General features: G+C 41.0%; 1 protein-coding gene across 1 annotated transcript in view; it reads right to left on the bottom strand.

Annotated features, from left to right (window-relative positions):
- The window catches only part of LOC110509811 (regulator of G-protein signaling 3), a 229537-nt gene extending 219284 nt beyond the window's left edge, over window positions 1-10253 (bottom strand). Inside the window, exon 1 of the mRNA XM_036968257.1 lies at window positions 10030-10253. Coding sequence (XP_036824152.1) covers window positions 10030-10108 — 79 coding nt within the window. The 5' untranslated portion in view covers window positions 10109-10253. The remainder of the gene's footprint in view (window positions 1-10029) is intronic.
- Window positions 10254-13665: the final 3412 nt, after the last annotated feature.

Raw genomic sequence — 13665 nt, 5'->3', positions numbered from 1 at the left:
CGACAATCATCAGTGTACAGGATATAGGGCAGTGGTGAGATAGGACAGACCTGAAGTCAGCCTGTTGATGGTGACTTTAAAATGATATGGCTCCCTTTCTATTTGGGGATGAAAGTTAGAGTATCAACTGTGCCATAATCATGTTAAATTAATCAAATTAAGTATGGCTAATACTTTGGCAAGTCAAGGGACACTTGGAAATATATGTTCAATTAAACTTAGTGGCATAAAGACTATGCAGTATAAATAAAAAGCTGTAAAAAGCAGTCACACATGGGCATATGGAGCAAGAGACGCCAACCCTGGTCCTGGAGACCTATAGAGTGCATGAGTCTGAATACACACTGTAGATCTCCAGGACCAAAGTTGTTGACCACTACACTATATACAGTATACAGTACACTACACATCAAAGCACCCAACCACCCACCTACCAACTATACAGGACATCTTATTATGCATCATCGGTCAAAGACAACGCCAACACAATGGCCTCAGCAGGCGGCCATCTTGCTGTCTCCTGTCAGACAGGCCAGTGAAGGCTACAGGAGACAGCCAGTGAACCGCTGCTAATGAGACCTTGTACCCTGGTAACCAGCGGGAGACTGAGCCAAGTCCAACGTTGTTTCATTAACTGAACCCTGTCAGAAATATTATCTCTCTTTCTGTCTCTTTCTCTTTAAGCTCTGAATCCCTCAACTGCTTACTTGTCTATTTACAGTTCGAAGGCAGAGAGGAGGCATTTCAAAGAAATTAAATCAGAGACCGAAGCGTTTCATTATCAAACACACTGCATCAATAGGACAGCTGGATAAATGATTAGGCGATTGAGAAAGTACAGATCACACCGCTTTTCATGTTACCTCACCACTCTGGGCTGATTGGGTAACTGTAGCAAACTTGCAAGAGCTTTTAAAAAAATATATTGCTTATCTGAAATGGAGAGAAAATGGAACGAAAGACTGATTATAGGAATAAAAAGCTCTCAATGACTCAACAATGTATTTTAGTTGCTAGCAGAGAGAGAGAGAGAGAGAGAGAGAGAGAGAGAGAGAGAGAGAGAGAGAGAGAGAGAGAGAAGATTTTATGGATTGGAAATTATTTTCCCACCGTAGCAACTGGCTTTTTGTGGTTTTATGCTAAACAGTACTACTCAATTCCTAATTTTATGATTGGATCCCCACACCGCCAATTATGCTTGGTTTGGCCCTCATCCTCGAGGCCGTGGTTTGAGAAGTGAAAATAGTTGTGCAGGGCTTGTAAAGAGAACAGAGCAATAGTTCCTCTCTCCACTCTCTTCTTAACAAACCCCTAATTCTGTGTGCTAACTGGTAACAAATAAAAAAGTACAGTCACATTTAACATGGTAGATTCATAAGCACAAATACGAATTATATAGAGCAGGATATTTTTCAAGGTTTCTATTGCGAAGTGGTGGGAGTGAAAAACGAGTGATAATTTGCAATGGTTATATTTGGCTCAATTTTGTTGGTTCAAAGACGACAATGGTAGTGTTATAAACTTTGAAACAACTGGTTTGATTGAGGTAGGCTTCACTAGAGAACTAGAGAAAAGAGAAAAGAAAAGAGAAAAGCTGTTTCTCCGAACCTCAGGCAGTATAGGCTCAAGCATGCCAGTCAGAGGCAGCCTGTCTGTCTCCTTATTTATGTTTAGAAAACAAATATGAAAACCAAAATTATGGGGGGGAGCACTCATCATGTTTATGCACCCTAATAATCACCCTAAGAATACTTCCAGAACCAACTTTATATGTTGGTGCCTACCCTAGTATTTCTGAAATGTGCCTACCCTAGTATTTGTGAAATGTGCCTACCCTAGTATTTATTGATAGAGATGCACAGCAGTAAGCTGGTTTATTTATTTTCTTATTGATTTCAAAATGGAAGGGAAACCAGGTACCGGTGTTTGTGTGTACTGTATCTAGATGAGTAAAAGGTATTCTTATACCATATTCTGTGTAACATAGTAGCAGTTCATTCAATTGGGGGAGGTAAGGGGGCATGGGATGATCCCTCGTTACATGGGATGATCCCTCGTTATGAAAGAGGTCGTGACTGAACAAGTTTGAGAATCACTGATCTTGCTCATGATTAGCAAAAATACAGATGGGCATGCGTCAGCCTATTTATTAGAGCCACTGTGCTGCATCAGTTTGGCCACAGGTGATTATGTTTATTGCTAAATAACACACCAGCCTGACAATATGGACCAATATGTTGTCAGGCTCATTTTTGGAGGGGAACATTTTATTTAAATGATATGACCATTCATTCATTTTGGAGTAGAAAAGTCACCAGGGCTGCGTTCAGTTAAAAAAAAAATGTAATGCAACCATCAATTAAACGGAATCGGTGCTGTTCTAAAACAACCAGTTGAAAAACAGGGAGGGGTTGGGCTTCAAATATGTCACTCGTTGCTTCAAGCTAGAGGTCTTCACGGGTTACATTTTTTTTTACAGTTTTTCTCAATTGCTAAAACACAATTTCTGAAACCTTGCTCCATTTCCTGAAAACATTAAATACAAAACCTCATCGTCAAGCACTATTTACATAACCTCTGACTCCTCTTGCAAAATGAAACATTCGCCTCAAAACAGTTTTACTTGTGTTCAAAATCAAACACTGCCCTCAAAATCATAAACAAAGTGATCAAAATGATATACACTCTCAAGCAGTCAGTAAACAATACACCGAAAAATAGAAAACATATTGTTCAAAACTTACAATTCTCAGGAGAAGTTCATTTTTAATCTAAAAAAAGATTCATATTTTTTCGTCATTGTCTTTTGATTAATGAAAACAGGTTATATCATAGTAGCTCAGAATTGATCAGAAATTACTACTCTGCTTTGCTCTTTGCAATTTTGTTTTCTGTTCTTCCTCCTCCTTGTACCCCTATTTTTACAGTACTGTAGCCTGCATCTCACAAACTTGTCCTTTGTCTGTGATACTGTAATTCTTGTTCTTTGTTGATTTGAACCTGCAACCAGTCAAAATCTATTGAGCAGTCAGTACTGTTAATAAATGGAAAGCACAATGTTCAGGGCCATACAATTTATCCATTGTACAGTATACAGCCTACAATGCACTGTACTTCAGAATCCATTCTCAGACTTTCTCCTTCCCACCTTCAACAACCTGTTTGCTCTCTGAACTGGCTTATATTGGTTGTGTCGCATCATTTGAAACCGGTTAAATCAATTTTGAGTGGTTGTGTTCAATCAATGACATGTGTTCTCTATTTGTATTTGATTGTTGCCACTTGTGTTTACCAGTATGGATGACATGTGCATTAGAGTGCAGAATGTGTTTTGAGAATGAGAATGTGTTTAGAGTTTTGCTGAAAAGTCTAAGTGAGATCTGCAAATTGTGTTTTACCATGTGAAATGGTTTAAGGTATTGACAACAGACTGCATAATAAGCTAAATGAGTCCAGGCAACTGAGAACTTTGTTCAGCCAATGGGTTTTAGTGTTTTAGCAATTGAGAAAAACTGTAAACTGAGACCGGTTCCAAATGGATCCGAGGACAGTCAGACCCATTCTGAAAAGGCCCGTGGAAAAACAGACCCTTGCCAGTTTGGATCCGAGAGACCCAGATTCAAAAGAAGAAAGAAAAAGTAACCTTTGACTGGGTGCTGCCAGCACCATCAATAAACAAGTGATATTGGCCAAATTATCCACAGTTACGTGTCCTTAAAATCGACCTATGACAAATGGCAAAAAAACTATTTGTTGTGTTTGGATGTGTCGCATATCAAAACTTTATAGTCTATTGTTTTATTGGTTTTTCCTAAAACAATAAATGTCCACCTCACGGTTCAGCTGTTGGAGATTAGGGCACAAATGTATCAGGGCATTGTATGCATATAGGCCTATAGGACTAGGCTGCCACTGCATGATATTAATATTGTCGTGACGTGACTATCATTAATGTGATGAATGCTATTTATCGAATACGTAATATAGAATACGTAAACACACACAGTATAGGTTATTGATTACATACATAATACAATGAAAACAGGTCCCTAGTGGACTAACAAAATATACATTATTTTCCCATATTCCATCTCTCATCATTCCCAACATTCGGATGTTGAAATACATTGTCCCAGTGTCCATTGATTGATGTTGAAGTTTTTGGCGGCAAGAGTCTCTCACTCAGTAACAAAGGTATTTTTTCCTTCTCAATACTGCAGGGCAAGAGAGAGAAAGTTTACGACTGGCTGTTAAGTCATAAAACCGGCCCAACTCCTCCCTCTTTCCTCTCTGGTGGGAGAGAGGGGCGTTCTGGCTATCTGCCAGCCATGTGCCGAGCTGATCTGGCACCTTTGATCCTCACCAAGGAGACAGAGTATTAACAATATTTTTAAAAAGAAGCTTAGGCCAAGCCCTAGAGAGACCGAGAGAAAGATAGAGATATGCTGGTGCCATGTTCCCGACACTGACATTTCTTTATCCTTATCAGAAAGGCTACTACTGCTATATAGATATTGGCGTACAGAAGGAGGATCGTTCGGAAATTTCCAATCAGAATATTTTTTATAAAAATAAGCATTATATTGTTAGATTGAAGGAGTAGCTCTGGTAGGCCTAAAACATTATTTTTCATCTCATGTTCAACTGTCAGTCAGTCTTCTTAGGCCTACAGTAGCTAAGCCAAATAATAGCCATACCACACCATACCTTCACAAATGTTTCACAACTTTATTGTTGTAATGTCAGATGTAAGTCAAGTAATACAAATAGGTTATTATATTGTGCCATTAAATTAAGTTTTGCATCTCACCCTCTTAGTGTTTTCCTTTTCAGGGTTTGAGTGCGAGTAGATATAGGCCTACCAGTATGCTATTGTATTGCGGCAAACACAAAATTACAGTTGGACTTTAATTTAGCAAAAGAAAATGGCTGAACAGAATGAAACAAAACACTTGTTACATATTTAAAGAGTTGGTTTAAACCTTCACAAAAGTTTTGAACAGGCTTGGCCAATATTGCAGCAATTACCAACAAGGCGAGTGCCTACCGTAGGCATCCCCAAAAATTCAATGACAGTTCAAACTTAATTTAGCCAATGAAAATGTTACAACAAAATGAAAGAAAATACTTTTTGCGCTGGTTTAGATTCTTAAATAGGCCTACCATAATAATAATAATAATGATATACAATAATAATAATGATAAAACAAATGGTAATAAATACAAATATTAATAAATTCAAGTTTGAACATTTCATCAAGCCTGAATAGCGAGTTGCACACACACAGTCCGCCAACATTCTTCTCATCTTTGTCCACGACAATATTACAACTTGTCCCAACGGAGGACATTACCCTTGTTGGCTTCTTTTCACTGGGCTATACTTTTTCTCATCTAACTTTTGTTTTACTTCAATGAAAAAGGCCTTCATCTTCACAATCAACAGTAGCCTATGTGCCTCTCACTCGCTCTCTCTCTCTCCTCAGCAGCAGGTGCACATGAGGTGAGCGGCCGGAACCCGTTTCAGCAGGGCATAACCTAAACGTTTTATTGAGTTGCAATTGACTGACACAGATAACAAGCTCACGCATTTCTCATCAACTCACACAGATGAACAGAGGATGGATCCAATCGGGTCCAGTTGGTAAATCAATTTCAATTGTACATACTCGAGATCCATGGTATTTCTATCAGACCCGACCCAGATCAAAGACAAGACTCAGAATTTTGGACCCGGACCCGCTCAGGTCCCGGGACGGATCTCGTAATTCAGGGTCTGATGGACCCGTGAAGACCTCTACTTCAAGCCACACTCCGTCACACCCACCAAACAGAGAAAACATAGGTAATCTAAAAGTCTGTTCAAGAACGATTTTGGGGGGAAACGTGACGTTCAGTACAAGCCGGTACACAACGTAGCAAATGGTCAATTTAATTAAGAACAACCCAGAACTGACATAGTCGTTCTACAAACAAATTTCCAACCATGTTTACTTTCTGAACTGTTAGAGTTATACCAACAGTTTAAAGTAATACAGAAATGATTGGTATTTCAGTTGTGGTTGGGATGTATTTTCCCTTCAAAATTCACCAGAAACAACCCTTTCACAAACAGTTTGTTTTTTTAAATGTCACAGGGAGGAATTCCCCCGGACCTCCCTAGAAGTGTGTTGACCCCCGGAACCCATTGACCCCCCAAAGTTACGCCCTTGAGCTAAGAATCCAAACCTCAGTTAGCATGGATGAATAGAGTCATGTGAAAGACTGATCACCCTCTCTCTACACATTACATTTTTCTCTATAAAGTGAAATATTCATGCAGCTTTGAGAATCAAAGCAACAGCTTTCATTTAAATGAAATCAACTAGCAGAGTCGTTTTGGGGTGGGTGGGAGAGGGTAAGATATAGGCAGAGGAGAAAGAGAGGGGTGGGAGTGATGAAAAAGGAAAGAGAGAAAAACATGTTTTAAATGAGAAGGATCAGGGTTATGAGACATCCCAGTTCCCTTTTCGGAACAGTGGACAATAACCATTGCATCACACTTACATAAGAAATTAAAGCACAACTGAGAGAAAAGTCTTCCACGGGAGAAGTGATAGAAGCCATCTGTACCTCACTTGCACAAATTCATAGAGCTCAGTATTTACACTATCATCTTCCATCTAGCCTCCTGTCAACTGTTTTACTCACAAAGATACCCGGCCGCAAACTCCAATAAGACGACAGACTAAACGCCGAAAACACTATCTAAGGCTGAAAGCCTCCTCTCTGCCTACTTCTCTCCATTTTGACATCACCCAGTATTCTCTCTCTCTCCCCTAACAGCTGCTTACATAATTTACATACCATATTCTTCTCTCTTTGCTTGTCACAGAGAAGCAGCACCAGCAGTACCTACAGCTCAGAGCACAAAGTTTCCCAGTGGTAGCCTGACAGTGCTGTCGTCACAATCAGCCCTAAAGTGCCTCTCTCAGCAAAGGACCTCAGCTAAGGGAAGGGAAAATGTATGTCGGCCTATGTAGCCAATTTCCTAATAGGTGGCTCTCAGAGGGGAAATCAGTGAATGGAGACTTAAGTGGCTCTTAATCCAGAGTGGCCGTTCAAGATCTGTCAAGTTCAATCGCGGTACCAAGCACACTGGGGCTTCCTGTTCTGGTTGGGTTCCGGATGGCACAAGTGTGTGTGATTAATGGCCGTTTATGGGGTTGGCAAGGGCACATTAACGCTAGTGTTATTGATGGTATCCTCCTAAAATTCAACCAACCACCATTAATAAGGTCTGAGGTCAATGTGGAGGGTCAGCAAAGTCAGCAAATAAGATATTGTGTGTAAGCACCATATTCAAGGCAGAGGGATGAGGAGGAAACATGATTTGACCCCATTTCTGGGTCAATCTTTCAGGAGCTTTTCTTATATTACATGCACCGCATCTGCCAGTGCGACAACTGAGGGATGAGAGAGGAAGACAAGTCAGCATTTTGGATTTCGGGGGCAAAACCTTCCACTTATCCAGGGAGAGGCAAACTAATAAACAACACATTGTGTATGTGGCAGTGCTTCTTCCCCCGATGGGCTAGAACACCACAAGCGAAAGCATTACTGAAGGAACCCGGCAGACATGACCAGGTTTAAAACACGTAAAGGGCATGGGGCCAACGGCTTTGTGCAGGCTTTGCTGGTTTTATCATTCCTTTGTGTGTCATGTGAAAAATAAGGAGGAAAGCATCTGCTGCACTACAGTAATGACTCTACAGATGTAATCCTCATCTCATGCTGCTGGTACACAGTTACTTCAGTCTCTCTGGGCCAAATACAGCCTGATTATAGTGCAGTTATAGCTCTGTCTATTTTAAGTGTTTAGCTGGGATATAAAGAGGGTTTGAGAACATCCAGTGCAGATCATGATAACAACAACAACATACATGTATAATGCATATAGTGTCATATCTAATGGTTCAAACCAAGGCTTGGAACTGGTTTAGGAAACAGAACCGCAAACCTGAAAATACAATTTTTTTTTGGGGGGGGGGGGGGGGGCAGAACAGAAACAGAACCAGGAACGAAAGTGATCTATGCTGTTCCTGAACAGAAACATTCTTTTAAAATCACGAGAGCTGGTAAATAATGTTATTTTACGTTCCATGCATTTTTTTTCAGTCCCACAAAAACGCAACAAAGTGCCTATGCACTCTGTTACTCAGAAGAATGAATTAACTTTTTCAATGTTAGTGAAGGATTCTATAGTTATCACATTTCACATTGGATTTATTAACTACAAAAAGTTAAGATGTGATGTTATTTTAATTCTGGTGCCGCTCTGTACACACAAGCTTGTTAGCCATCTAGCTAGCTCTGGTTCAACTTTTTTTTTTTCAAATTCTTATTTTCAATGACGGCCTACCGGGGAACAGTGGGTTAACTGCCTTATTCAGAACGACAGATTTTCACCTGGTCAGCTCGGGGATTCGATCTTGCAACCTTTCGGTTACTAGTCCAACGCTTTCAGTTACTAGTCCAACGGCAATTAGCCTAGTCTAACCACTAGGCTACCTGCCGCCCCAACGCTAAGCCAACTCTCTGAAGTTCAAATACATTCAAAGTTATTTCATAGAAGCCACTCCTTGGGTATTATTCTGTGAGCCTAATACAGATAATTCATGTCATAACAGCAATATGCCCAGCACTTCAATCCAATCCTCCTCTTCCACCCTCTCTCGCTCTGTCCCCACCCGCAAACTTTTGCATCTCGCGCCCTACACTTGTCTGTCCAATGCATGTAAATAGCCTGCCCGCTCCATAGCATCTATCCGCAATGATTGGTGAAGTAATGAAATGTCGAGCTAGCTAAATGTTAAAAAAATTATAATAATGATGATTTCAGAGGTTAAGAAAGGAGCAGAAAGGAACTATATAAACTGTAACTTTTTTGGGGTTCGAACCGGTTCAGAACTTTATTTTGCTGGTCGGAACAGAGGAACGTAATGAAAAAAAAAAATGTTTCTGTTCAGAACGAAAAAATAGAAAAATGATTTTGGTTCCAACCCCTGATATAAACACCATGACCTGAGCCGACCCACCACCAATGTGTAGCACCCACAATTTGTGCTAAATCATAAAAGTATTGAATAGATGTAAAAGACTATAGATCATCTCCAAAACACATGCCTTTCCATTACTTGTTCATGTCTTTTCCAGAGGAGTATATTATATTTCCATATGTATTGTGTCTACTTATACTATCATTCTCTCATGGAACAAATCTGTGACCCCATTAAACCTTGAGCTCCATCTCAACTCCCCCAACCCCCTGGTGCCTATCCTAATGTTCCTCTCCTAGCTTCATGCAGGACAGCTAAATACTACATTATTAATGAGTGTTGCCTTTTGAAACCAGGTGCATCGTCCTGTCTAAATACCATATATGAATTATTTAGCGTTTGAGAAACGAGGGGACCCTCATTACCAGCCAAATGACTTCCCAGCACACCTGAGCCCACTAAAGAGATGCTGGTAATAGGGGCTCATGTTCAGGTATGGTGTATCGGTGTATCATGTGTGTCCATTTACCGAATTCCTGCACTGTCACTGTCTTTATCAATGTGGTGAAGGAACTGTCCAAGTGGCACTGAAAGTTACATTGACCCAAAAGGGTGGAGCTTGACTGACTTCTCAGAACTGACTCAGTGCGGACACACTTTACTAAAATATTCATCATAAATGAAAGTATTTTAGTGCTTGTGTCCATGGCTCTTGGCCTCAAGTGCAGATGGATAGAGAGAGTGAGAGGGAAAGAGAAAGAAAGAGAGATCGTCACCCCCATATGACTCAACCTCTGTAGCAGAGAGTCGACTCCCCATGGGTTACCAGGAAGTTGACAGGACAAACCCATCTGATTGGCTAGTGCTATGCTACAAGTGTATAATCACAACAAATACAAAAACCTAGAGAATACCGCACCAAAACGACAATTAACCACTCAAACCTTTCACTTGGAGCCAAAAAAAAAGGAAAAAGAAGACTTGTACTCACCAAAAGTTTTCAGGGTGAACTCAGGTGAGTTGTCAGGTAAGTTGCCCGGGGTGACGATGTGTACACTGGGAGCTTCCATCCCAGACTGAGGCTACAGCGGGAGAGGAGAGGAGGTCAGAGGAGCTGAGGAAAGAACCAGAAACCAGATGCTATCTGCAGCTAGTAGAGAGAGATAGAGAGAGAAAGAGCGAGAGAGAGAGAGAGAGAGAGAGAGAGAGAGAGCGAGAGAGCGAGAGAGAGAGAGAAAGAAAGAAAAGATAAAGAGAGAGAGAGAGAGAGAGAGAGAGAGTAAAATGGCAGACTGAGAAAGAGGAAAACAAGGAGAGACCGAGTGGGAGGGGAGAGAGGAGCAGACTGAGCGCAGGGGAAAGAGAGAGAAAGGCAAAAACACAGCTATCCCTGTCAAGTCCACATGAATCCTTTCTTCTTGAGAGAGTGGGGGAAATCCAACTGTAAAAGAGAGAGAGAATGCATGTGCAGGAGGAAGGAGGGGGGACAAGAGCATGCCCAGGCAATGCCCTTTTAACCTCCTAACATCCAACCGCCTGTCACTTTGATAGAGTGACAATCATGGACACTTGTGATTGGTCAGGGCAGGGGAAAGCATTTGATTGAAGGAACCAGAGGGTGGGGTTAAAGGAAAGGATGCTGGGTGACAATGGACCAAATGCCTCCACCACATAAACTCCACACACGCACACACGCACGCATGCACACACACGCACGCACACACACACGCACGCACACACACACACACACACACACACACACACACACACACACACACACACACACACACACACACACACACACACACACACACACACACACACACACACACACACACACACACACACACACACACACACACACAAACACACACACACACACACACACATACTCACAGTTATCCTGACACTATGATGTAGTATATCTCTCTGTAGTCACTCACACCAGCCTCTATGAATTAGTGATGGCTGGATTTAGCTTCAGTTTTTCCAAGGAACATTATACTTGTCAATACTGCAGAATGTATCTTTGTGTAAAACTCAACAAAAATAGGCTTCCATGACAATGATGATGACGATTGCAAAGTGTACACTGAGTGTACAAACAGTAAAAACCCCTCCTAATATTGAGTTGCCCCCCTTCAATTCGTTGGGCCATGGACTCTACAATGATTCGGAAGCGTTCCACAGGGATGCTGGCCCATGTTGACCCCATTGCTTCCCACAGTTGTGTCAAGTTGGCTGGATGTCCTTTGGGTGGTGGACCATTCTTGATTCACAAAGGAAACTGTTGAGTGTGAAAAAAACAGCAGCATCGTAGTTCTTCACACAAACCGGTACGCCTGGCCCCTACCACCATACCCCGTTTAAAAGGCACTTAAATATTTTGTCTTGCCCATTCACCCTCTCTGAACGGCACACATACACAATCCATGTCTCAATTGTCTCAAGGCTTAAAAATCCTTCTTTAACGTGTCTCCTCCCGTTCAAATACACTTATTGAAGTGAATTTAACAAGTGACATCAATAAGGGATCATAGATTCACATGGATTCACCAGGTCAGTTTATGGCATGAAAAGCACAGGTATTCATAAATGTTTTGTACAATCACTGTAAATGTACACTCATATATTATACACATGCTTGGTCTCTGTCAACAAGAAAACAAGCTTATTTAACAGAGTTAAATGACAAAATGTGTTTTGTTTGTAATCCATCACAAAATCTCTCTCAAAAATAACATTTTTAAAATAAATTACCTTGGAAGAGGAATTAATGCCAAGCTAATGTGTTCATCTACACCATTGAAGCGAATGTGTTCATATACACCATTGAACTGCATTGCACTAAACAGGAAAGAGATGACACTGTCTGCTCAAATTACATGATAAAACCAACTGTAAAAACAAATCTGGGGTGAACCTCACATATTTTGGGGATAGAGGCTACTCCCACCATCTCACCCAAAGCACATGAATTCATCACCAATACAGTGCCTTGGAAAAGTATTCATCCCCCTTGGCGTTTTTACTATTTTGTTGCATTACAACATGTAATTTAAATAGATTTTTATTTGGATTTCATGTAGTCCACAACATAGTCCAAATTGGTGAAGTGAAAAAAAAATACTTGTTTAAAAAAATTCAAAAAAATTCAAAGGGAAAAGTGGTGCATACATATGTATTCAGCCCCTTTGCTATGAAGCCCCTAAATAAGATCTGGTGCAACCAATTACCTTCAGAAGTCACATAATTAGTTAAATAATGTTCACCTGTGTGCAATCTAAGTGTCACATGATCTTAGAATATATAAACCTCTTATGAAAGGCCCCAGAGTCTGCAACACCACTAAGCAAGGCGCACCACCAAGCAAGCGGCACAATGAAGACTAAGGAGCTCTCCAAACAGGTCAGGGACAAAGTCGTGGAGAAGTACAGATCAGGGTTGGGTTATAAAAGAATATCTGAAACTTTGAACATCCCACGGAGCACCATTAAATCCATTATTAAAAAATGGAAAGAATATGGCACCACAACAAACCTGCCGAGAGAGGGCCGCCCACCAAAACTCACGGACCAGGCAAGGAGGGCATTAATCAGAGAGGCAACAAAGAGACCAAAGATAATCCTGAAGGAGCTGCAAAGCATCACCACGAAAACACCATCCCCACAGTGAAGCATGGTGGTGGCAGTTTTTCATTGGCAGGGACTGGGAAACTGGTCAGAATTGAAGGAATGATGGATGGCACTAAATACAGGGAAATTCTTGAGGAAAACCTGTTTCAGTTTTGCAGAGATTTGAGATGGGGACGCAGGTTCATCTTCCAGCAGGACAATTACCCTAAGCATACTGATAAACAACACATAAGTGGTTTAAGGGGAAACATTTAAATGTCTTGGCCTAGTCAAAGCCCAGCCCTCAATCCAATTCAGAATCTGTGGTATGACTTAAAGATTGCTGTACACCAGCGGAACCCATCCAACTTGAAGGAGCTGGAGCAGTTTTGCCTTGAGAATGGGCAAAAATCCCAGTGGCTAGATGTGCCAAGCTTATAGAAACATACCCCAAGAGACTTGAAGCTGTATTTGCTGCAAAAGGTGGCTCTACAAAGTATTGACTTTGGGGGAGGGGTGAATAGTTATGCACGCTCAAGTTCTGTTTTTTGTCGAATTTGTTTGTTTCACAAAAAATATATATTTTACATCTTCAAAGTGGTAGGCATGTTGGGTAAATCAAATGATACAAACACCCCAAAAATATATTTTAATTTCAGGTTGTAAAGTAACAAAATAGGAAAAATGCCAAGGGGGGTGAATAGTTTCGTAATCTACTGTATCTCTGTTTGAAATGTAATACCCCTTGGACAATAAACCGTATTCTGCCCTTCAGCAGAGTTAAACACCTCATAGGTGAAAGGACAATAGCAGATGGATAGTGACTTGTCTTTCTATTGGTTTTGTCTGGATGTTATTTTCACAGCTTGCCCAGTACAGCTCCAGTGGTCTAGTAACCTGGTGATGACCTGCCCTTTCCTGGCCAAGCTGGACTAGCAGGGTCCCTACTAATCCTGATTAACGGGCTGTTTTTCGCAGAAGGGGTCCAAATAAAACCAGCACTCAATTGGTGG

This window comes from Oncorhynchus mykiss, chromosome Y (assembly GCF_013265735.2).
Source record: "Oncorhynchus mykiss isolate Arlee chromosome Y, USDA_OmykA_1.1, whole genome shotgun sequence".
Lineage (NCBI taxonomy): Eukaryota > Metazoa > Chordata > Actinopteri > Salmoniformes > Salmonidae > Oncorhynchus > Oncorhynchus mykiss.
Note: the sequence above shows the minus strand (reverse complement) of the source record. Positions and strands in the feature narration are given on the sequence as shown.